Raw genomic sequence first — 26,792 nt, forward strand, 5'->3', positions numbered from 1 at the left:
TAATTTCTTTCTCAGCCTGTTTATTCTTTGTGTAGAGGAGGACTACTGACTTTTTTTTTTTGAGGTAATCATATATCCAGCCACTTTGCTGAAGTTTTTTATCAGCTGTTGGAGGTCCCTGGTAGAACTATTGATGTCACTTATGTATATGATAATATCATCTGCAAATAGTGATAATTTGGCTTTTCCTTTCCAATTTTTATTCCCTTCAGTTATCTTATTGCTCTAGCTAAAACTTCAAGTACTCTATTGAATAGATAGGGAGAAGGTGGACAGTCCTTTTCTTGTTCTTGATTTTAATGGAATTACTTTGATTTTCTCTCTATTTAATTTGATGTTGGCTATCAGCTTGCTGTAAATTGCCTTTATTATGTTTGGGTATGCCCATTATATTCCTGATCTCTCCAAGACATTTACTATGAAGGGTGTTGTATTTTGTCAAAGGCTTTTCCAGCATTGAATGAGATGATCATGTTTTTGTTTTTGTTTTTTTACCTTTTAGTTCATTTATATGGTGAATTACATTGCTGGATTTTCATATGTTGGACCACCATGAGTCTCTGGGGTGAAGAAGCCCACTTGATCATGGTGGATGATGTTTTTAAATGTGTTCTTGGATTTCATTTGTTTGTATTTTATTGAGTAATTTTGCATCAATGTTCATGATGGAAATTGGTCTGTAATTCTTTTTTTGATGAATATTGTGTGGTATGTCAGTTAGGATGTCTGTGGCCTCATAAAATAAATTTGGAAATGTTCCTTCTGTTTCTGTTTTGGGGAATAATTTGAGGTGTATTAATATTAGGTCTTATTTAAAAGTCTGGTAGAATTCTGCCCTCAAATTGTCTGTAACTGGACTGTTTGTTTGTTTGGGAAACTTAATTACTGCTTCTATTTCCATACGGGTTATAGGGTTATAGATCTATTTAAATAGTGTGTGTGTGTGTGTGTGTGTGTGTGTGTAAGATGGGGCCTCTTAATGAATGTGTGTGTGTGGAATTCAGAGGACAACCTTAGGTGTGGGTTCTGGCCTTTGACTTTGGTCTGAGACAGGCTGGCTCTTTTGAGGGGTCACAGCTCATACTCTAGCACACAGGCTGGAGGGGACTTTCTGTCTCTGCTTCCCATGTCTGTGGATTGCTGATGGAGACTGCTGTTCCCAGCTTTTCTTGGTTTCTGGGGGTATGCCAGGTCTCCAGCCCTCCAGGTGTTACTTTCCGTTATGTCATTGAGTACAGTTAAAACCAATGTGGGAACTCTTGATCTTTCACTTCTGAAGTCATTTTCATCTCATTGTTTTAGGCTGGACTATCTTATTGTGGTGCAGAGTTGTATTGTCTGTCATGTTGAGTAATTTTGGATTGTGTCCTGGACACTATAAATGTATATTCTGGCAGTCCTCAGTTCTGTTAGAGTTCTCTGAAGGACACCGATGCCTTGCTGATAGCTAATTAACTGGATTATATTCAGACTGTAAACTGGTAATGAGTTGAGTTCTTTTCTAAGGCTTTACTTTACATCTAATGCCAGGGGATATGGTTTAGGGGCAGTCTAAGACCTTGGCAGGTCTTCTGTTCTAACCCTTTCTGGGCTCATTCCTTTGTATTTTAGTACCGTGGTTACTTCACTTCTTGCTTCTCAGGTGTAAAAGCTCTAAACTCCGTGCATTTATTCCCGGCTGTTTGTTTCAGGTTTTGGCTGTATTTCAGAATCTGCCTGGTTTCTGTCACTATCCAGGGCCCACAATAGTTGACTTGATATTTTGTTCAAACTTGGGCATTTTATGGTTGATCCCTGTAGGTATCACATTGTGATCATGTTTACTCAAAAACACATAGGTAGATACATTTATATATAAAAAGAAAGTGAGTTATGGCCACTGCATGGGCAAATTACTGAGCAGAAATGGCACAGGTAAACCTCTTGCATGGATTCTTTGTGCCCAGTACAAAGTAGATGGAAAGATGAGCAAACATAGCCACTCACTTAATATTCCAGAGTTATATATCCTGCAATATGATAACTAATCTGAAATTGATACTTTGTTGTATATAAGTTCTTATGTGATCTAATACATATATCCAGAATCTCGGGATCTCAAATATTCCTTTTCAGTATCAGCTGTGATAAGATGGGGAGACATGTAATTTCTGTAACAGGTCCACTCACACCACATTTGTTTACAGTATCTGGGGCAGGCTGTATATCTCCATCAGCATCACCTAGCCATTTTCTATAGTGTGTGTGTGTGTGTGTGTGTGTGTGTGTGTGCTGTAGAAGCCCTCCTGCCAGTGCCAGCTGTCAACCAGAGGACAGTTGAGGACTGACCCATGGGAGTAGCTGTGGGGACAGTACAGTGTCTTGCTGAGTTGGTGCTGCCTGTGGGCTTTGAGCTGCTTCAGTAAGAGCAGGATTCAGTAAGGGCCAGGATTCTAGTTAATAAGGAGCCATCAGTTCATCATTTTCTTCTGTTGACTGGTCTGAGGTTTGATATGGGAGGCTCTTTTCTGAGCCACATTTTTATGGTAAAACGACAGTGATTAGGATTTTGTTATTGGCCTCAAGCTCACTTGAGTGGAGAATCCAGATGACTGTTTAATGCTCAGAACACACCTGGCTTTCAAAGGATGGGAGGGTCATTTTGACATGTTTAAGGAATGCTGCTTTAAGCATGTTATCTCTTGCTGACGTCAGCTGGTCAGGATTACAAGTCAGAAAGGTGGACATTTGGTGGTTCCTTCCAACATGAGGGCATGCTATGTAGGTCAGACGTATTTGGGAAATCACAAGCCATTTCATTTGGTTAGGAAGATTAATTCAACAAGATACGCAGCTTTTAATAGCAGATGTGAAGGGATTGGTTAATGGGTTCACTTAGGCTAATGAAACTGCACATTTCTAGACTAGAGTGACTTTTGAGCTGTCTTAGAGGATGTGGGTTCTGTGTCAGGAAGCATGGCAGATGCAGTCTCAGGTCGAAGCGAATGCTGGAGACCATGCCAAAAAAATGGAGTTATAATGTTGAGTTACTGAGTTATGTCTTCGTGTGTAGTTCTCTGGCTACACAGTTGGCTGTGCATGGCAGGGTATTCTGGGGCCTGAGCTGGCAGAGTGCTCAGCTTATATAGATTATGTTTTCCTTAAGCAGATGCGTGCACCTAGGGAAAGTTTGGCTTGGAGATCAGGCACAGTCAGTAATAAACAACAATAACTAACAAAATTGAGGGATTATAATAATATGCAGTACAAAAGCTACTTAGAACTCCTGAATGGTTTATTTCTAGAATGTTTTTAATTACTAATTTTGATTTGGGCCAGCTGTGGATTAATGAAACCTCCAAAATGAGACAAAAAAGAAGGGGAATTCTTTTTCATCCCTCCACTTTAGAATATTAAATAAACTTTTATTAGGGGCAGTTAGCATAAAAAGATAAATAGCAATTGGAAACATTTATTCTTTATTCTTGTCTCATATATTACATCCCGACTGTAACCCGCCTCCACGCCCAGCCACTCCTCTGTTTCCTTTCAGAAAAGTGCAGGCCTCCCAGGGATATCAACTGAATCCTGTTTAAACATCTATTGGTATAACTGTTTTAAACATCTATTGGTATTCTAACTGTCATTGCAGTTTGAGATTTAAAAAATTCTTATTAAAAATCTATATATAGTCTTGTGTGTTGGCCATGCAAGGTGGTTGCTATTTTCACAGCGTGCATGGGGTAAGGATCTTTGAGATCAGGAAGCCATAAGCCACGTCTGCTCGGTGTTTTCGCTAAGCTTCCTGTCTTAACAGTGACTGGCTTTCTTCCTTCCCTTCTCCCTTGGAGAACCTTACAGGCCTTTGCAACCCCAGCTTCTCAGTGGTTCACACCCTGGAAGTTGCTGGTTTAGCTTTTCCAGCTGGTGAATGTATGACGACATGTCAGTACTTTAAAACTTGCCTTTTCTGTAGCCCCTGGTGGATTTTCAGAGACAGCTCTCTCCCCAGAGGATCATTTGTTTTAGGTTTCAAACTAATAGCTCACCTGTAGAAATAAGATGGCAGTGCTTGCAGATAATCATTTCTTCTTCTTTAAGTCAGAGTTAATTTACTTTTGGGGAACGTACAGTTTCTATGACTTTAAGTTTTTGGACCTGATGATGAGCCCCAGGCCTGAGCAGGCACGACATGGTACTCCACACGCAGCCATACAGTGTGATTCTTTAAAATGCATGGGAATGCAGTGTTAGGATCACATCCAACCAACTCACTATCACTTTAGACATCTATCATTTCGTACATCCTCCCTTCTAATTATTTTGGTCCATCCATTGGTAATTATATCACCTTGCTCTACAGTTGATTGCATAGCCTAATTCCTCCTGGTTAACCAGTGCTAACCAGGAACTTTAACCAGTGCTAGCCTCTCCCCTTTCTTGCCTTTTCCCCACTCATCTCTTTTAGATTCCACACAGATAATGCTGTGATTTGTATCTGGCTTATTTTATTTGGTATAAATCTCCTCATGTTCACCAATGCTGTCACAGTCATGTGAATTTTTTAATGCTTCACTGTACGTATTTCAGATTTGTAAAATCCTTAATGGATGGGCACGTGAGTCATTTCTATACCGTGGCAGTCATGGCTGAGGCAGTGAATGTGGAACCCCAGGCTTCTCATTAAGATGCTGATTCCATCCTTGTCTGTATTAGAATTTGTAGGGCTGGGATGAAATCAGCGCCCAGGGCTGTAGGGATGAGGATTTGAGACACTGCTGCAGAGATTTCCATCCATCCTGATGGGCACAACAGAGCAGACAGAGGTGAGCAGAGCAGAGCAGAGGCGAGCAGAGCAGAGCAGAGGCGAGCAGAGCAGAGCAGAGGCGAGCAGAGCAAAACAGAGCAGCTCACCCTGTGGGGCCAAGAAACAGAGACACACATGGAGATGGAGAGGCAAAGGCAATATACCTGTACCACAAGCTTCTCTTTGTCCAATGTAGTTTCTACTGTGAACTAAACTTGGAAATCCACCAAACAAGTAATCTCTCCATAACTGCACAACACAAGGCACACAAAGTGTTTGCGCTGAGAAGTTTCTTTGCAGATGGAAAGAAATTTGTGTTAGGAACTAGTGGGACTTGGCCGAGTGGTTACCTCCAGTGTTTATTAGCTCTTAGCATGTCAGCTTTTCTCTAAATGTCCTGCCAGACCCCTTGTTGGCTGCTCCCTGTGGGTGTACCGGGGTAGGCTTGATGGCTGTAACTGAGCTCCATAGGCAATTCTGGACTGTTTGGATCTTTTCCTGTGGTTTTGCTTTTCTTCATTTCAGTGAACAGAAAGTCCTACAGTCTAAAGTGTCTGTGCCCAATGGCATCCTTTTTGCCTACTCTATACGAGCTCATTAACCCCCATCCCACTTCCCCTCAAGTACCAGGCATTTGCTTCCTACCTTGACTCCCCTTCCTCTCTCTGAATTTTCTTGTCAGGATTTGTTTGAGAAGGCTGCTGTCCCTCAGCTACACTGTTCTAAGAATCTCTTTATCCGTATCAATTTCTTGCCTTTGATTTTAAATCCTGCAATTAATGTTCTTCATCTTTAATCAGATGGGTATCATCTCTGATTTTCTGGATTAAAAATGTCTAGCTATCTTTCATCTTTTGCTGGCAAATCTAATGTCGATTAAGCAGCGATGAAAATAAATAAGATAGTAGTCTCTAAAGTGCTATATATCACGTGCACATTGCTGTCCATATCTTTGCTCCCTGCTCATATAATCAGGAAAAGTTACTTGTAAGCTCCACTGACATTATTATTATTATTATTATTATTTTAAGATTTGCTAATGTCTCAGTACATTGGACTCTCCCATTCACAGGCTCAGGGCTGCAGTCTACTCCAACAATAGTTATATTTACTAGGAAAATTAAGACATTTAAATAATAAGTTATTGGCAGCTTACATAGGTTACTATAGTCTCTATAGCAAAGAAAGTTGACATAAATTGTTAAACAATATCATTAAGTTGGAGAGGAAAATAAGCTTTAATTTTGTAAGTATTTACTGAGAAGCCATTATGCAGGAAAGATAGAAAATCTAAGTGGGTTATACTTTAGTCTCAGAGAACTTATAATTTTGTCAGTTGGAAAGCATTCATTTAACCAAATAATATAGGCTAAAGGGTGAACTAATGTAAGAGAGGTGGTGGGTCAGGATTTGAAGAAGTGATGGGAGGTTATTTGGAGAGAGAGTTTAGGTACAGTGGACATGTGGAAAGAGTTTCCCCACTAGAGGCTATCTCTGCATCTAGTTTGTTCTGGGTGAGTCCTACCCCCTTTGTTACCACTGATTTTTCAACCCGTGCTTGAAGAGCAGTGACATTTTAAATGTACAGAGGTAAATGTGTATGCTCATAGGCCTTCATCTGTGGGAGGTGAAGGGCCTGGGTGTTCATGAAGTGGTGATAAGCAGGTGTTTGTGGTGGCTACCCCCACACAGTGTTCCCAATGGGCCTGCTTCTGCCTGCTCTATAGTCTCTCAGTTTCTTGGGGCTTAAATTCATTTACAATGTGTACTTTAAACTGTGCTCAAATATTTAAAAATTACCTGACTCATCTTGTTCTTGAATATAATTCAGCCTCACCTTTAGAGAATATATTTACACTGTCTGATACTGTACCTTAATTGTTTTATATTGTTCTGCAATATGTATTCACTTAAAGAATTTTAAATACACATTAAGATTTTATAAGATCTCCTTTTGTGTGTGGTTTAGAAATATCCTTAATGCTTCTTCTTTTCTTTCTTTTTTTTTTTAAATTGGATATTTTCTTTATTTATATTACAGTTCAAATGTTATCCCCTTTCCCGGTTTCCCTCCCTCCCAGAAACACCCTATCACATCCTTCCTCTCCCTGCTTCTATGAGGGTGTTCCTCCACCCACCCACTCCCACTTCCCCACCCTGGATTCACCCTCACTGGGGCATCTATCCAGCCAGCACTGATTGTGAGCAAAGGGAAACTGACCTCACAGAAGTGAATCTGCTTACCCTCTGAACCTGGCTGTTGAGTCAGGCTTTGCCAGTGTCTCTTGCCTCCCACTTTCAATGTGGTTTGTCTCTTCTGAGACCCATGTGGAAAATGGATTTTTCTTTTCCTGGCAGTGTTGCAAGGTAGGTCCCTACAAAAGGTGATGAGATCTTTAGCAAAGAGTGAATTCTGGGCTGGGTTAGTTACCAGGGGAGTCGGTTTTTTGAATAGCTGGATTCTTCAGCAGGCTCCTGTCTGCTTTCCTTCTGTGTTCTTGCAATGTTGGTGTGCAGGAATGGCCCCTTTTCAAGTGCAGCTGCCTGATCTCAAACATCCAGCATCCAGAACCTCTATCCTTTGAAAACCACCCAAACTCATACCGTTTGTTATAGCAAACAGCAAATGACCCAGATGGCCCTTTCCCTCATTTGTAACTTTTGACTAGAGAGCAAATAAATAAAATGGCTATTGTTGGACACTGTTAAATTTGTAGTGGTTTGGATGTAGCAAAATTGATCCAGATAATAGTAAAATAGAGCCCTCCTAGTTTATTTAGTAAAGTCATTAAGGTTAGGCGGAAACTGATTCCTGTCTAAGTTTGTATTGTTTCTCCTTAACGTCCATGTCTTAGAAAAGGTTTGAATATCTATAATAGAACAGAGTCTCATAGTGTATATAAGTGTGTTTGGATCAAATTATTTAGTTCCATTTAAAATATACTGAGACTACAGAGATGGCTCAGTGCATAGGAGTGTTTGCTGTTCTTCCTGAGACTTGAGTTCTGGTCCCAGTACCCATCTGTGGTGGTCACAACTACCCATTCCAATCCTAAAGAACCAAAGGGCATCAGAGCTAGCAAGTGCTAGTATAAGCAACTGCTGTGGGGAAATATACCAGAAACTTGTAAGTTAGTTAGTGCGTAAGCTTCAGGTCACCAACTGCTTCTGCTCCTGCTCAACTCTGTGGCCACTGGTGACCCTCACCTCTTTATTCTAGTGCCCATTTCTAATGCTAACTTCATATAGTTATGCAGAATGATGTTGCAGAATGGCAGAGGGATTGTTGAAGAAGAGATGGGGCTCAAGATTACAAAAGGCACCCGAAGAGCTGATACGGATGCTTGGGCACGTGTCTGTAGGGGAACAGATAAGCATTGCTGGAGATGCACACAGAACGGGCAAGGCAAGGTGGATGTGTGTTTGGATGGTGTGTTGAAGGGTACATGGCTACTGCTTTGTTCTAGCACAGGCCGATCATACTCTGTGCCTTTAAGTCTTTTTAGTTAAGTTTTGAAGCTACATTTGTGTGTGTGTGTGTGGTGTTAGTGCATGCAATTGTGAAGATCAAAAGAAGGCTTTTGGAACTCTTTCCTTCTACCGTGTATATCTAGAGAATTGACCACAGGCTGAGAAAGACGTGGCTTTCTAAGCATAGACAGCATAAGGCAGGTATTCAGGTTCTCCTTTGATATGGTCGTGCATCCATCCTTGGTCTGCTGTGTTCAGGTTTGGATGTTATGATATGGTCAGTGACTGCTGACTATACGTTGTAATCTATAGGTGGCAATGCTTCCCTTGTGTGACCACCTTAGCCATCAGTCTGGCCTGTGGTTTACTTGAGACAAAAGATGGTTGTTTGTTGCCACAAGCAATATGTAGTTAGTTATTCTCTCAGCACATGGCTCAAAATGGAGCCATTCAAGGCAAGACACAGCCTGGAGACCATTGTTAGACACACCGTGGAACAGCTTAGAGCAAGCAGGACTCTTAACTTTGGAGGCACACTTATGGTTTTAAATTTTTGTTTGTTTTGTGCTTTCAGTGATCAAACCCAAGACCTTTTACATGTTATGCGACTGCTGTCCCTCTGAACATCAACTCCAATGACAGAAACTTGTGGTTTTGAATGTTTTTTTTTTCAATTTCCTATCCAAAAGAGTGTTTCTATGTTTTATAGCTTTTCTGATATAGTTGTTGCTTTCCCAACATAAACAATAAGAGATAGGTAGGTGCTCAGGTTCCTGGTCCTAAGATTATTACATTATTGCTTTAGGGTTGGCTTGTTTTTAGCAGTATATAGAGGGTTAGGAAGCAGACTGGGCATGGAGATTTCAGGAGTTGAATACAATATGTTCTGTAGTACCAAGAGTCCACAGAAACATCTTTAAACAGTTTTGGCTGGCATAGCAAGAAGCGTAAGAGTCAGTGGCTTTAGGATGTCAAGAGTGTTGTAGAAAAGTGGATGGGGCCCTGTAGACAGTCCAGGAGCTCCAAGGAGGGCCTAGGCTACTGCACATGGCATTGGGTTTACACAACATTCATTCTTTCCATGCATTTGCCATTCTTAAAACATCAAATTCATATCAGTGTGGAAAGATTCTGGACGGTGACCAAAATCCAATGGGAAATCATTTCTGGACCCCTGGTGATGGGCAGAGGCCTGGCTGGCTGTGTCTGTCCTTTGTTCTCCCCAGCAGTCACTGACTCTGTTCACCCACTTCTCCTTCTATATTGTCCCCCTGATGATTCTGGTCGGAGAAGCTCCTTCATGTCTGAGGGCTTGCCTGTGCCCATGCCTTCTCACTGAGACATGGGACTCACAACACAGCCCATGCCTAACTGTGCCAGAAGCCATCAGTGATTGCTCTCTGTCTCTGACTCGTAATAAACATCGGAAGGCAAGCCTCACTTGTCATCTGGTAGACCTCAGTACTGGCAGTGGGCTCTTCTGTTCCCACTCAGTATCTGTTCTTCCTGGAGGTGAATGATGTGGGTGTATCTCAGGAGTGACTGACTGCTTTGCACTTGTCCCCAGCTCATCAGGAAGTTGTAGATTAAGTATTCTCCCCTTCCTTCCCTATGGGCTCTGGGGATAGAATGATAAAATGTCAATCTGTATAATTCAGTGTCTGAATTAGACTCTCATGCTATCTCAGATGCATTTGTGCCATGGCTTTGTGTGTGTGCCAGGGATGTTGTGGGGTTAGAGTTTTCCTGGGATAATGTATAAATTTGGAGCAAGTACAGCTGTGTTTCCATTTTCACAGCAATAATAACTTTCTTTCCAGCCAAGCTGCTTAGGCTGTGCTGTGCTGCGGTGGCTCTAGCTTTGCTGGTTCTATGAGGAAGCTCTTCCACAGCCAATGCTAAACACTAGGACATAGGATCTAAGGCCCAGTGACACCACTGTACTCTGACCTGAGACCTGTTGTCAACGTTCTCTTTCAAAAAGAGCCCTCTCTGTCCATGGAAGGAAGGAGGGAAGAGAGAGGCCTCAAATGGTTATGTATGCTTGGATATAGCTGGCAAATGGTTAGTTACTATAGCTCTAAAGAAATATGGACAGACTTAAGCATATTCCAGGTGAACTTACTAGAATTTAATTAATCAGTTCCTTAAACAGCATACTCTCTGTACAGATACTGTATATAAAGCAGCACACACAGCTCTGACCAGTACCCTGGGAAAAGTCAGTCTGTAGACTTGAGCTGCTGAGCTACAGAGAGGTGGTGCCCCTTGCTTGTCTTGGAGCTCTGAAGAAGAACACTTTTGAAACTGTGATGGTAAAACAGTCAGAGTCAGTTCTGGGTGCTGAATTAGAGTCAGTAAGATTCATGCGTTGGGTTAGCGAACTTTTGGTAAGTACCCAATTAAGGGAAACCTTTTAACAGAAGCCCTACATGTTCTTGAGGTTTGGATATAACAGTCCCAGGGGAAATTTTTCACATCACATGTGTAGAAAGGCAGTTGGCCTTCATCAGTGAAGATCATGACTGCTGCAGCTCACATCCACTCTCTGTAGGGAAACAATTACTGTCTCCATTTGCCATCCTAGTGATTGTGGGACTTTGCCTGTTTTCAGTGTGTTTGTGTGTGCATGTGCGTATGCGTGTGCTTGTGCGTGTCTGTGTGTGTGTGTGTGTCTGTATAATTCATTGGCATCTGGAAAAAAAACCATTGCTTCTAGAAATAGATTTTTAATGCAGATGAGCAAATGAATTTATTCGGCACATGTTGACTTAATGGAGAAAGGAATGCTGAAATGCATGAGTTTGTACTATCTGTCTTGCAGACATAGTTGCCATACTAAATTGAACCCTGAATTTAGTAAGGAGAGACTGTATTTTTAAAAGCCATTGCAGGAGCCCAGAAAGGGACTATTGCAGTGGAGATGAGTGGATGGTGAAGATTTGGAACATAGACAATGCAATTCTATTTAGCTGTCGAGGGAAATATAACTATGAAATTTGCAGGTGAATGGGTAGAACTGAAAACATACTACAGTGAGTTTGGTGACCCAGACTCAGAAAGGACTCATGCTACGTGTTCTTTCTTATTTCTAGATCTTACTCCAAATATTTAGACTTGAGATGTAACCTGAAGTAACTGAAGAACCCAGCAAAATAGAAAGGGACAATGATGAGGAGCCGCAAGGATAGAGAATAGTGAGACATGGGTCCTGTGAATGGGGAAATGGATGCTATGGTGGGGAGGCTCAATTGTGGGTCAGAGAAGGAAGGAAGAAAGGGTAATACAGAAGGCATAGGAAGGAGACAGAAATAATGTCAAGGGTAGTTGGAAAGTGTGTGGGGCAAGGAGGACTTCTTAGGGAAACACTTTATAGCCTTACTTTAAAGTACAGACATGTATGTACACATGCATATGTACATATATACATACATGCATAAATGTATATATTTGTGTCATTTAAATGGAGTTACACCATACAGGGTGATGGGGTTCTCCTAGGAGTCATAGACTGTCTAATAAAAACCCAAGAGCCCAGCAAGGAAAGCCTCCATTCTAGTTGTTGATCAGGGGAATCCAAGAGACTCCCATGATAATAGAGATTGTTGCCATTACTCTTGATTATCTCCCTTAACTTGTACATATAGACTCTACTGTACACACTTGGGACAGAGGACTTGGAAGGTTGGGGTTAGAACTGACCCGGAAGCCTCTTCTCTGAGGACTGGCTCTTACAGTCTCAGACGACTACACTAGCTGCCGAGTAAGATACACAACCAACAATCACACCCAGCCGTAAAGCCTGAGAACCAAGGCAACGGCAGGCTTGAAAGGCACCTCCAATGACTCAGTAGTGACCTATCTTCAGGGTCATCATATCTAGTTAGACTTAAGGCCAGTCAGTAGGAAGTAATTTATGCTTATAGTAAACCTGGTCGATTGTTACCCATGGCTGGTAAGGTCATGGACCCTGGAAGCAAATCTACTACACCCACTTTCCCACACAAACCAGTATAATTTCTAACTGCATTCTAAGAACTTGTCCATATGCCCACAAGTAAGTGGCTCTCACCCCTCATCAAGCAATCTTTTTTTTTTTTTTTTTTTTTTTGCAGTACATAACTGCTGCTATAGAGAGCTACAACTGGTCAAAATGAAGAGAATAAACAACTGTAGAGAGCCCTGTGTCAGTTGACTCATCTACAATGTAGTCTCCACTCTTAATGCTTAGGGAATAACAATAAGGAAAGGGAGGTGGTAAGACTGTGAGAAAACCAAGACTCCATCTGCAAGATAGGATTTAATAGACATGCAGGGAAGCTGCATACATGAAATATTAACAAAATGGTTACAAGACCTGAGCAGTGATAACACCAGTTACCATGCCATCCTTGATAGGGAAAATCTCACAAGGTTCCATCATGGATGAAGAACTAACTAACTATAGGCAGCTCGAGAGGAAGACTGAGTCTTCTCCTGTGGTGAACCCCTGGTAGATTATTTAATCCCTAGTACAAAGCTAAACATGGTTCCATATCAACAGTGTTTAAATGAATTTAGCAGATTGTGTCTGTGTGGATGAGTGGGTGGGTGGGTGGATGAATGGATGGATAGATGGAAAGACAGGTGTAACAATACTAGAGTTCATGAATTTGAGAGGAGTGGATGAAAGAGATGGGTAAAAATGTTAAAAGGAGAAAACTTTGTTATAGAAAGAATCAGCACTATATGTGGAATGGGGTTGCACCATCCAAAAAGTCAAGTCAGGAAAACATAAGAGAAACTTGGTGATCCTGATCAGGAGAGCCACTGTTCAAACAATAGAAACATCTAAGATGATGCATAGAGTGGGTAGCAAGGACAGGCAGAGACGGGTGGGTTGGGTTGCTGATGCCTTACTGAACTAATTCTTCCATGTGGAAGTGAAAACTGCTTGAATTTTGATTGAAGACCAATAAAATTAATAATGCATATGAAGAATCCCATTTTGATTTTTCAAGTGTTAGGTGATATCAAGGAAAGTCACTTGAATTGCCATAGTTAGAACAACTGCTAAGACCATACCTTCCTTAAAACAGCAACAGCCATGGATGGTGTAGACCACTAAGACAGCAGAGGCTGTCCTGAGTGTGGACTGAGAAACCTTTCCAAAGAGAAATGATGACCTGCTCGTTTCTGGTTTGCAGACAGAAATATTAATTACAGGAAAGCTTTAGAGACGTATTCAACATTTCTTGTTATAATTTCTTTGTACAGGGTGTTTCCTGCATGTGTGTGATATGCTAAATATTTATTGTAAGTAAGAATGACTTTTTCTCACTGAACCACCCAGTCCTCACAATGACCCTACGAGCCTGGCTCCTATCCTCCTGTCTGCTGTACAGGAGAGCGAACCAAGCACTTAGAGGATGGGATGCTTGCCCAGTGTAAACCACGGCAGCCTGATCTCAGAGGCTGTGTGCTCAGCAACTCACTTCCTCCCTGCTTATTAAATCAGAAACCACAGATACCTTGTTACATGCGCTCCCTGCATTCCTACATGTAGTTATTTTGAAAGTGAGTTGTTTTGTTGTGATTTATTTTCCATCCTGGACTGAGAATTCACTTGGGTCAGAATTCACATCAGTCCATTCATTGGGTCAGTAACTAAATCTGAATGCTGACAAAGCACGAGAATCCACGTGTCCAGTTCCAGGATCCCTGTATCATTTTCCTCACCTGTATGCTAATCTTAGCCTTGCTTAGCAATAATAGGAAATTCGTAATCACTGAAATGGCTAGTAAAAAAGGATACCGTTTTAAATTTTACATTTTTGGCATCACTTTATGTGGTCTGGAAAATATCATGGTGTGATTTATATAGCAGGAACCTAAATACTTATTATCCTTGAGTGGTGTTGGGCATTGTTTCCCCATATTCAAGGCTGGTAAAGTACTGTTAAGATTTGAATGTTACAAATATGGCCGGTTTGTTTTTCCTAGTTCAACTTTGTGGGGAAGCTTTTGGGTCCACGTGGCAATTCCCTGAAGCGCTTACAAGAAGAAACGTTGACAAAAATGTCCATCCTTGGCAAAGGTTCCATGAGAGACAAGGCAAAGGTAATATGGCCATGGACAGCGGTGACCTTGTCGGCCATGCGCTGCTATGTCTGTTATGTCTGTTTGTTGTCTGCTGTGTTAATGCCTGGGATCTCAGAGCTGACTAGAAGCTCAAACGGAATTAGAGGGAATTGGCACATGAGGTGTAAATACACTTTGATGCTCTATAGAAGACTGAATTTCTCTGGCCAGTTCCAAAACAGATACTATCTTAGCTATTTAAGATTCATGTAACAAATCAAACAGTAGTGCTTACATTGTTTATTCTGAATGCAGCCTGTTACCTTTTGTAGTGAACAGAAAGAAAGGTTACCTAGAGTTCCTCACCATTGTGTTTTAAATTAGTTCCTTTGGGGTGTTTTTCCTGTATAGATCTTTTATCTACCTCCAAATGTTACATGAGGATCTATGGTCCACAGCAGACCACATATGACTGTGGTCTACCATTTCCCGGCCCAGTGCTATGGCTGTGTTTGTCAGACACTTCACAGTACTCAAGGAGAATGTGGCTCAATAATGCATTTCTCACAACTCCTTCCGGCCATCAGGTGGTCCATGCTTGGTCGTGGCATACAGCGTGGGTACATTGACCTCTTTTTTTCGGCCCTGGATTTGTAATACTCATTTTATCACATTAAAAGATGACTTTAAATGTTTTAATAATTGCTTCATGTTCTAAAAAAATTACCCTACATAGAGGTATCGGTGTTGTGTGCCCTGTTGTTTTGAGAAGTTAAAAATTATTTTAAAAAATATTGAGTTACTTTTTTGATTAGTTACTTCCACTTGTGAGAGGAGTTTTCATGGAACAGTGCCTCCTGCATTGTTCTTGGTTGTCACATCTCTTACTGTGAGAGATTTCCAGTACTGAGAACCAACTCCACATTCCCGAATCATCCATTCTGAAACATTAGACAGTGAGTTTTAGATGTAAAGTTCCTTAAATGAAGCAAGTATTGCCTCTTAAGCAAAGTTGGTCTGCCTCTACTCGGTGGCATTCATAGGAAATATGATTGATAGATAGATAACATTTTCCCTGTTGTACATGTCAGAAACTTGGGTCGTTATCTGGTTTATCCAGCAGAATCAGCTATGTTATTAGTTATTAGTTAGCATTGGGTGAACCCGTGTGTCTCTGCCAGCAGCAATAATGAAAGTAGAAAACAAGCTCACACAAAGCTGTAAGATTTAGGTTCCAGGCCCCCAAAAACTTTTGGGTAGAAATTACGAGTGTTTCCAGTGTCAGTGTGGAACTAACCCAGCAGACAAGTTAGCTTCGCGTGTCATCAGGTGTGACTGCTCTTCTGTGTTGGCATTATCTGGGAATGAAACTATATATTAGTCAGTTAGAAATGATGTGTGTCTTGTAGGAAAACACTCAACATTTGCTGATGCACTAATTCATTGTCTCATAAAGCTGCTTGGCTGTCAGGTAAATGGCAGGGATGCTTGTTAGCAAGAGAGGTTCTTGAGCAGAAGGCCCGTTAATGCTTAACAGTATAGAGAAGGAAAGAAGTGAGGGCCCCAGGTCTCACCCGATCATGTATGCCTATACAAACACAGTCATAAAATGTGGCTGGCTGTCCGCACAGTAAATGGGATCCTGAATATCACCAGCTTGCCATCAAAGTTTAGTGATCCTTCTAAATTATGTTGTCCAGTAAGGCTGTGGCTGCTCCCTGCTGTTGGCATGTTTGACACCCAACATGGACAGTAACCAGCCATCCTCGAGAAGGAGTCTGTATTGTAAAATAATGAATTAACCCTCATCACTGTTGCTCCCGTGACTCTGTGGATAGCCTGAGCAGCACTGAGCTGCTCGAGAAGGAAGCACGTAGATGTCTGCCACAGTAGTTCCTCATAAATGCCTGTCACTCCGTGTACAGCATTTGCTGTAAGGGCACCTTGTTCTCAACCTTGGGCCTCTCTCCCAAAGTGCTTACCACCCATTCAGAAATTTCTTCCTCTAACCACATGGGTCCATCACCAAGTATGTGTGATGATTCAGCATTTAGCTAATGATCATTCTGTCAAGCCACAGGGTAACTAGAGGAAGAGAATGTTGTACAATTTCCATGCCAGCCAACTACTGGCAATGGACCAGAACCAGAAGTCTGTGCCCCTTGATTTCATGAGCCCTATTCTGCTTGACGGGCCTTAGGAGAGCAGCATTAGATCAGAGTCAGGTCTGCCAGTTCTTTATTGCATCCTTTCTTCTCATTATACATGCCTCTAGAAAAATGTTCCAGATCCCAGCTCAGAAAACTTGGGGTATGACTGTTACTGTGTACCTAGAACCTATTCCTCTAGACTCAGGGAGCAAACAAGGCTATGAGTATGGACCAGGGGGAAAAGTAACCATGAAAACTACTGTCTCCTTCTAAGGAGTGGCCTCAGTGGTTCAGGCGATGCTGGTTGTGACTCAGTTTTGTTTGGCATTTGGGTATTTAGAATTATTTGACTCTCTTCCCAAACGTCACAAATAACAGTCCTCAGGTCTTCACTGTTACTCAGACTTCAACCCACATCTCATACAAGAGTCTGAACTGTGTTTCTTTGTATTGGATCTAGAGCTTTTTTTTTTTTTCCTACACGTAGGCAAACCTCCAAGGGCCCTTCTGGCTCTTCTGTGTTAGCTTGCCATCAAGTAGCAAATAGGTGAAATAATCAGCTTATGAGAGAAGAAAGGTTTATTTTTGCCCACGGTTTGGGGTACCGCCCTAGGATAGGTTGACATCTTTGTTTGTGCATCTGTAGTGAGACCATATATCATGTCTGGAGAGTAGAACAGCAAAATTGTTCCTTCATGGCTACCAAGAGAGAGGGAGGGAGAGATGAGAGAGACAGAGACAGACAGAGACAGAGAGACACAGAGACGGAGAAGGGGAGGAAGGGACTGAAGGAGGGAGGGAGGCAGAATGGGACTGGTACCTATTATTTCTTCCCGAGCACACTTCCAATGATCTGAAGGTCTTGTCTCTGCCTCCAGGCCCACCTCTCCCAGTCACCTTTCTAGGGACATGGACTTGTGAGGGACACTCAGGATCCCAATCACAGCAAGCTCTGTGCTATATTCCTTTTCAAAACTTGTTCTTTACTCCTCCCCAGCCTCCTCCTCCTCCTCTTCCTCCTCCTCTCTCATCCTCCCCTCTCCCTCCTCCTCTTTCATCTCCTCCTCTTCTTCCTCCTCCTCCTTTTCCTTGCTGCTCCTGTCATGTGATTCATCAGCTAAACCTTCAAAAACATCCCTAAAAGCAACCACGAGTGATAGATTAAGTGTAGCAGATATCTCTCTAGGTGTGGAGTATCAGTGTCCCATTTGCTGGCCTCTAGCCAGCTCTTCCCTGATGAGATACTTGGATATTAATTGTAGTTGATCCTTTACTAGTTTAACTTTAGTCTGCATAAATTCTCAGTTAATCATGTTGGTTTCTAGAGAGAGACCTTCATGTATAAACTCACAATAGAAAAAAAAATCATCTGAAATTCTAACAGTGTTTACAACTCTAGCAAATTTAATATGAACTCATGTTCATTTATTTGCTAACTTGACGAAGCATGTTGATAGCTGCCAGTGGCTGCTTTTCTTGTAGCTGCCATGATGTTCTTGTCTGTTGGGCCTTCAGTTGATGTCAGGCCTTCTGTTGTACCTTTTGCCCACATCACTTATGTTACAGATGTGTCCTACTGTAGGTAGCACCCTGGACACTGAGGAATGTGACTTCAGCAGCCCCATGAGATGACACCACACTAGGTCTGTCCCATGTTAAAATCCTTCCTGATAAGGTGAAAGTTCTTGCCCACAGTCAAGCAATCAAGGTGGATTTGATATTTGAGTACAAAATCCCCAGTCTGTATCCCTCCCCAAACAGCACATTTCCCTTTGTTATGAAGCCATGGAACAGCTTGTTAGAACTCACTCTGATTTGCACAGCAACTAGTCAGAAGCCATCCGTCATGATGTAGCTGAAGTCTGGGCCCAAAATGAAAAGTATAAACCAGCACTTCACACACCATCAGACAAGACGGGCATTCAGGGTCTGCTCTCTGGCAGTCGCCTGCTAATAAGGGAAAACCAACAAGAATGAGGCAAACTTGAAACATTTTGGGATGTTTTGGATTGTGGTGAATGCTTATTGTCAGCCTGCCTGAAACAGCAAGCATCGCTAGTGCAGAAATGAGCTGGGCCCAGAGCCAAGTGGAACAGCAGAGGTTTGTGCATAGCTGGGGCAGGTAACGGGACAGGTGGGAGGTGACAGGAATCTGCAGGTAGCCAAGGGCAGATGATTCCTTATAGGCAGCATCAGGGCAGAGGAGACTGTCCCAGCAAGATAGGATGCCTGTCCAGGGTTCCTGAAAACCTGGGAAAAACAGGATCAAAGTTATAGTTTAAAGCCATCCCCGAGGTGCTATTTGTTATGGAGTCTTCCATGATGAGCACGTGTCAAATAAGTTTTGTGTAATGTTTGCTTGGTTTTTCCTGTCTCAGAATGACATCTTTTCACTGTGATTATCTTCTTCAGGAGGAAGAGCTGAGGAAAAGTGGAGAAGCGAAGTACTTTCACCTCAATGACGACCTGCACGTGCTCATTGAAGTGTTCGCACCCCCAGCAGAAGCGTATGCCCGGATGGGGCACGCCTTGGAAGAGATCAAGAAATTCCTGATTCCTGTGAGTACCACTCCTGATCCCTGACCAGTGACTTGTATGTTAAGGTTGAGTCTTTACGCAGGTCCCTGACGATCTCGTTCCTGCTTCTGCAGCTCTCTCTGCCAAGAGCTTCCTGTGTGGCCTGTATCACAGACCTCACAGTACTCTCTATGAGAATTCCTTGGCATAATTTCCTACTTCTTTTTAAAGCAATGGGATTTTGGACAGAGTATATACTACCACCTAGGTCATAAGGCTGAAAAGTTGGAAGAGCAGAATCCCTAATTTAATTTTTGGGACTCTGCTATAAGTTTTTATGTGATTCTGAAAATGTCACATAAACTCCATGCTCTTCCATAAGTCATGAATGTCCTCTATATGCCTGGCCTGTGCGTGGGTTGGGACATGGAGACCTAAATAAAAACATTTTCTGCTGGAGGAATGTATAGTTTAGGGGGAAATAAAAGCCTCATTGGATGGCTAAGGATAGTATGTAGACACACCTGTGATGTTAAGTATTGCCAGGAAAGTAGATTTAAAAGGAATATGTTTCTACCTTCTTTATGAAAGTTAATTTAAGTATTTATATGTTAGTGATAAAAAGAGCCTTTTTTCTTTTTCATACTCATGATAAACTCATTGCTTTCCTTACTCTCCTATTTAAAAAAATTCATAGTAAGTTAGTTCAGCCTCCCCCCAACGCCCCCCCCCCTCCTCTGCCTTTCTGCTGCAAATTATATTCTCTCCCTAGTCTAGCTGTGCCAGGCACCCTGGTCGGTTTGCCTGTCTCAGAGTCATCTTAGCTCCTTTGCATTTCCATTTTCACTTTAGTATCAGCTTCCTACTTCTGTAATGTTCAGCAAGGATTTTGCCAGATGTTTTGTTGAATCTGTAGATAAGCTTGGAGTTAATTTGTAACTGGTATCTTCTATTCTTGAATACCAAGTACTTCTCATTCTCAAAAACAATATTCTCTAACAACTCAAGAATATTTTGTGAGATGGGCAGTGGTGGCACATACCTTTAATCCCAGCACTCAGGAGACAGAGGTTGGAGCATCTCTGAGCTCAAAACCAGCCTGTCTGCAGAGTGAGTTCCAGCATAACAAGTCTACAGAGAAGCCCTATCTCAAAAAAAAAAAAAAGTTTTCTCAGGGTTTAACCTGGCACCACTTATTATGTAAAGAATAGTTCCAAATATTTTGAAAAAAAAAAAACATTTATTTTTATTTTATGAGTATTTTGCCTGTATGTGTGTTTGTGTACCAAAAATGTGCAGTGCCTACAGACACCAGAAGAGAGTGTTGGACCCTCTGGAACTGCAGTTTGTGAGCTCCTGTGTGGATGCTGGGAATCAGACCCTGGTCCTCTGCAGGAACAACAGATACTCTTAAACTGCCAAATATTTAATATTGTCTGATACTGTTACCAATGGAGCACTTATTTAGAGGTTCAACTGGTTTTCTTTATATTGATTTTGCTCTTTGACTTGTGGCATATTTCTACTGTTTCTAGAGCATAGTTTTAAAAAATAGAGGCATTAGGAAGATTAGATAAAACCCTAGATTATTAGGATTTTTTGACATCAGCATCATGCTGTTGCTAAACACCACTGGCTCCTGTGATTCAGGGTGCCTGAGACACTTTCCTTGGTGTCCTGCCTTCTTTCCCACCCTGTCCAGTTCTCTGTGTTCCCCGGCTAGGATGATCTTATAGGGCTCCCTCCTTTATTCTACTAATAATAGCTTAACCACATGTGTTGGTTTTGGTATGGAAAGCCAAGTTCGCATTTACTCTGTCTTTATATGCTGTTCTCTTGACGTACTGCATGGTACTGTGTACTGTTAGTTTGTGAACATTTACACATTGGTAACCCTGAGAGACTGGCTTATAGGCAGTATTTTTACACTTGTGTCTCTGGTGTTGCTTTCTGGGTGATAGAGCTGCCTTCCTGTACCTTTTCTTACAAGATTGAAGAACTAACTTTAGTCTTTCTTGAAATGTAGAGCGACTTCTATCTTGATTTTTCTGGGAGTGAGTTTACTTGACCTACATGGAGAAGAATAGGCTTATAAAAGTTGGCTGACAATTTGTACCCATTATCCTTTGAGTGTGTCTCTGCATGACTCATAATGAGCATGGGGGTCATTTGGTTCTGTGCATGCATGGCACTGTGTTCTTTGCTCTTTTGCTGTGTCTTGTGTTTGGTTTTGAGCAGTTTGTCCATCACGTGCCTGTTATGACTGAAATGAGTACACTTCTGTTGTGTGGGGGATGTTTTCAGTTGTTATTTCTTTGAGTTTTTCTTTCTCTTCCTTCCCTTCACCCATTCAGTCTCACCCTTAAGTTCATCTTGGTTCCTGTCCTGCTCCTGTGGGTTTGTTTTCCTTCCTCCTTTCTCTGTTTGTCAGGCAGGGGTGTTTAAAGGGCCTGATTCAGGTTCCCTGGTCCTGCCCCCACCATCTCAGTTCTGCTGGGCAGCTTCCCTAGCCAACCTGCATAGCAGTGATTTCACTTTCCACCTATCTTTTGCAAGTGTAACATCTGGGGCCTCTTCCACATAGTTACCTTTGCCTGCTTGGCCTCTAAGAGGGTGGTTCACATTTTCTTTGTATGTCTCTTTATTCATGGTCTTTGACAATGCTGGCATTTGAATAAGGTGCCAAAGCAGATATTAATTCTGAGCACTTTGCTTCCAAGGAAGCTGCTGTTGCTGCTATTTTGTCTTCTATTTCTCTTATAATTATGTTAAACTGAACCCACAGACTCTGTGGGTTCAAACTTCCTAGCGGGCAACATGTGTATTTAGGTCATCCTATCGTACTTCATAGGTTTTTCTGTCCTTCTAGAAGGCAACATAGCTTAGTTGTCACTCTCAGTTGTCCAGAGGTCATGTGTGCTCAGGGCCTGTTTAATGTGATTTCTCTGTTGGCATACATTATCGAATTCAGAGAGGCCCATGTTAATTGGCGTGCCGATCCTGCTGGTATAACCTGGAGTCTCCTCTGCATAGATGCACTGTCAGGCAGATAAGCAGGAGAGCCTATCAGGGTCTTGCCTGCTCCTTTCTGGGCTCTATCATGGTCTCCTCTGTTGAGCTGTATGTTGCTTCCCTGGACATGGTAGCATCAGGCATGCTGGTTTGCTATTCTCCCTCATTCATTCTGTGGTACATTTTACTGCTGTAGATGCTGCTGCTGTCATGGGGGACTTTACCCTTAATTCCAGAACACAGCACAGGAGCTCCTCCTCAGCAGAGCGATGGCTGAGGAGGAGTGATGGTATTCCTAGCAACAGTGAGTGCCACAGACTCGACTTCTCTAACCTGCAATTTAGCTATTTTTTCCATGAGTGATTTTATTGTGTTCTTGTTTTGCTGTGTGGCTTGAATCCATTCTGAGACTCCTTACATGGTGTCTTTGAGCTGTTTTCAACTCCTTGTTCTTTCTTTTTAATATATATATATATTTTGTATTAGATATTTTCTTTATTTACATTTCGTATGCTATCCCAAAATCCCCTATACCTTCCCCCCCCCCACTCCTCTACCCACCCACTCCCACTTCTTGGCCCTGGTGTTTCCCCTGTACTGGGGCATATAAAGTTTGCAAGACCAAGCAAGGGACCTCTCTTCCCAGTGATGGCGGACTAGGCCATCTTCTGCTACATATGCTGCTAGAGACATGAGCTCTGGGGGTACTGGTTAGTTCATATTATTGTTCCACCTTGTTCTTTTTAAGGACACTTTCCTCACTGAGTCAAAAAAGCCATCCCTACTTCTTAGTGTATGGTTCTTAAAATGTATGGGATTTTGTTTGTTTTATCCTGTGAGCATATGTCCAGTTTCATGATACTATTTTACTTCCACATTGTTTGTGTATTCGAAAGTTTATTTAGCTGCTCTTCAGATAATGAGTGTTAATATTATTTCCTATAGATAAAATGTATACAAGGATGCCAAAAAAAACTTGAACATAAACGTTGTGATATTTTGGCAAATAATTGTGAATACTAAGTTATTGTCAGTGAAGACATTGAATTCCAATGTTACTTTGCATTGTTGTGATTGTTCTTTTAACACTTTTTGAAGTGTGTGGGTATGGTGTGTGAGTGTGTGCTGTGTGACTGCCATAGACAACTTGCAAGAATGACTTCTGTCTTTCCACTGTATGGGTACCAGGGATTGAACTCAGGTCAGCCATCCTGATGGCAGACACCTTTGTCCTTAGAGGCAGGTCACCAGTCTGGACTTTGGAGTTAACTTTTAATGAGTCACTTCAAAACATTTCCCACTTTCTCCAGGCTCACATAACAGACTAAACTCACTGGGTAGCAAAGTGCATACATGCAAGCGCATGCATGAACACAATTCTTTTTTTTTTAAGATTTTGTTTATTTTATGTATGTGAATACACTGTCACTGTACTCAGACACACCAGAAGAGGGCATTCAACCTCATTGCTGTGGTTGTGAGCCACCATGTGCTTGCTGGGAATTGAACTCAGGACCTCTGGAAGAGCAGTCAGTTCTCTTAACCCCTGAGCCATCTCTCCAGCCCCACATGACTACAATTCTAATGTCCTTTCTACTCTGGGCTATTGGCAAAGAGTATATGTTTCAGTATTTTTATTTTTCACATAGAGGGTTAAAGTTTAAGTGAGTCTGTAAGCTCTCATGCATGGCTCCAGTGTAATTATGGTTGTATCGTACCTGCCCATCTGATATTACAAGAGTAAACCACCTAAAACATTCTAAAATTGCCTTACACATGCCTATACATTTAGTCATTTAATATCTGTGTATTTTAAGATATTTTCACCAAACTGATATTTAAATTGGGCTCCACTGTAACACCGAACCTAACTTAGAACAAGTGATTTTAACTTCAGTTTTCTAAACTTTTCCTGGAGTCTAAATAGTGCTTCAGCCATGATCTTTTGATCGAATCTATTTTTAGCATCTATAACTGAGTATCACACCTCCTAACAATTTTCTACAGGGAAGTACTAGCATTTTTTCTAGCACATTTTATTTAGAATGTGCTTTGCAAATTATTTATTAATCTTCACACATTTGTAGCAAGATGGCTGATAAGATCTTAGCAGCCTTATTTTAGACAGTTGGAGTGACGGACCCATGCAGATGACAGCTCTGAGGAACTGAGCCTCAGAAAAGTCTGGGGGAGGGTCTGTGTGCACCAGTCCCACCCACGCTCCGAGTTCACCTGCTTTCATCCTCTGTCCTGTTCCTTTCCTACAGATGGTATATTACAGCGTTCTTCTCCACGGTGCCCAAGGGATTCCTCTAATTCCACGGTGCCTACTTATTTTTTTCCTTGATATTTGGGGAAAGTCAGGAAGAAAAGACAAATTCTTAGTTGTAAATATAGTGTTTCTTTGAGATTTTTTAATTCGGGATATAAATACTTCACCTGAATTCCCCGTCTAAGCTGAAATGTGCTCATGATTTTCCAGTTTGTGGTCCCCTGATGACTGTGAGCCTGTGACGCCTCCAGCAGTGAGTGCCTCTTTGCAGCCAAATATCACAAAAAGCTCCTGCCTTCACTGTGACTCTTAAGGCTCCTTCACCTCTCTCTCACTGAGACCAATTCCATGTCTTCCTCCTCCATCGGGGGTCGTTTTCCTGTTAGCTGGTCCCCAGACTTCTCACTGGGCTGTGTGGTAGATTGTAGCACAACACAGACCTTGTGTGGCCACACTCACCTGACACCCTGGAACCTTCACATTCTCCTGCCGTGTTTTCAGTCTGAAGTTTTGTTTTGTGCTTTCCAGAACATAAACCTAAGTGTATAGTTTGATCCCTAAAAATTGTTGCAATGTCTCAAGCGACCTTAGTTCTAATTATATTTAAACTACCTTTAAGGTAGCATAAGGCTTTGCATGATTTGGTTTCTGCTTTCTCATGAAGACTCCTTATTGTCTTCATTTGTCCATATAATACCTTTTTTGATTATTTGCTTATTTTTCATTCATTCATTCATTCATTCATTCACTCATTTTTGTGATACTCTTCTTGTGTTCCAGGCCTGGAATTCACTATAGCCTAGGCTGGACTTGAACTCAGCATAGCCCATCTGCCTTAGCTAGGATCTCTGGTCTCTGGAATTTAATACTCTGAGTCTTTTTTACCTCCCTCTGTGTGAAGCTTTGGGCCACCCCTCTGATCACTAGATCTCCTGTCCTCAGATGGCCCCACCCCTCTTAGAGAGAAGCTCCATTGGCTGTTGTGCAGCTAAGTTACTCTTTCCTCTTTGATTGATAATGTTTCTTTTTTATTGCAAAGTAGTGATGGTAAAGTTTTATCTGTTTATTCTGTGTTTTTGTTAATTATCAAATGGAGTTGAGGATCATTACAAAGAAAGAGAAAGGAAGCAAGATAGAGTCCTAGTTTCAGAGTTTAACATGTAGGAAAAATAAAAAAGTACAGATTTTCCAGGAATCTGACTACTTACCAGATTTATAAATCCAGACAATTCTTACTTGTACAACATTATGCTTAGTGATCATTGTCAACTTGGCACAAGTTAGAGTTAACTAAAATATGAGCCTCTGAGCATATCTGTGCTATGATTATTTTATTATTTTAATAATCTTAATTATCTTGGCTGAGGTGGGAAGACCCATCCACTGTGGGTGGCACTATTCCTTAGGCAGGGGAACCTGGAGTTTGTGTAAGAAAGTGAGGTATGAGTGCGTGCATGTATACTCTGTTCATTGCTCTCTACCTGATATGGATGTGCTATGAGCAGCTCCCTCAGGCTTTTCTGTCAGACAATATGGAAATGTTTGGTAGTGATGAGTGAATGGAGCTGTAGATAACAATGCCTATGCCATAGCTGTGTGGCCTTGTATCATTACAGATACCACGAGTGGAAATTATGCATATAAAAGAAGAGACATTAGCTTACCTGTAATTTTAGTATCGGGGGAAACCTATGGTTTTCTTTAAAAATAATAATAGAAAACAAAAACACATTTTCATTTAATTATATTTTCTGTTTTAACTGCTTTCCTGACCTCATTTTCTTAAAAAAAAATACTTGCTTTATATTCTAAGTGCTTTTCTATTTTTCAATATCTTTTCTGTACAGGACTATAATGATGAAATCAGGCAAGCACAGCTCCAGGAGTTAACATATTTGAATGGAGGTTCAGAAAATGCAGATGTCCCAGTGGTTCGAGGGAAATCTACTTTGCGTACGAGAGGTGTAACAACACCAGCAATAACCAGGTAGGTGTTATTATTTCTTGCTTGCCATTGCAGCAGTGTGAAAGTTGCTGTCATTAATAGGGAGACATATTTGTCAGTGTATCTTATAAACCTGCATTCAGACATTGTGATGTCATAGTGATGGAGTTCACTTAGATGTGAGGAAAATTGAACCTAAACTTTTATACATCCTGTACTACTTCCCAGCTAATAGTACTTTGGCAGACAGTTATTCTCCCCGGCACACATTGTATAATTGCCTGAAATGAAGTTTGGCTTTAAGTCAGTAAGTACCATAGATCTCATGAGATGAAGATACTGTGTACTTACTGACTGTGAGGATACCCTGTATGTGTATACTGACTATGAGGCTACCCTGTATGTGTACCTACTGTGAGGATACTCTGTGTGTGTACTGACTGTGAGGCTACCCTGTGTGTGTACTAACTGTGAGGATATCCTTTGTGTGTACTGACTGTGAGGCTACCCTGTGTGTGTACTGACTGTGAGGATACCCTGTGTGTGTACTGACTGTGAGGCTACCCTGTGTGTGTACTG

At 41.6% G+C, this 26,792-nt stretch overlaps 1 protein-coding gene across 3 annotated transcripts in view; it reads left to right on the forward strand.

The window, feature by feature from the left end:
• Khdrbs3 (KH RNA binding domain containing, signal transduction associated 3) overlaps nucleotides 1-26,792 on the forward strand; it is a 158,591-nt gene that overhangs the window by 59,153 nt on the left and 72,646 nt on the right. For all 3 annotated transcript variants that reach the window (XR_003834967.1, XM_029469898.1, XM_029469899.1), the window contains exons 3-5: nucleotides 14,240-14,356; nucleotides 18,880-19,026; nucleotides 26,116-26,255. Coding sequence is in view for 2 of the 3 variants with exons in the window: in XM_029469898.1 (XP_029325758.1) it covers nucleotides 14,240-14,356; nucleotides 18,880-19,026; nucleotides 26,116-26,255 (404 nt within the window). In the remaining variant the exon portion in view is untranslated. The remainder of the gene's footprint in view (nucleotides 1-14,239; nucleotides 14,357-18,879; nucleotides 19,027-26,115; nucleotides 26,256-26,792) is intronic.

The sequence above is a fragment of the Mus caroli genome, chromosome 15 (genome assembly GCF_900094665.2).
Source record: "Mus caroli chromosome 15, CAROLI_EIJ_v1.1, whole genome shotgun sequence".
Classification (NCBI taxonomy): Eukaryota; Metazoa; Chordata; class Mammalia; order Rodentia; family Muridae; genus Mus; species Mus caroli.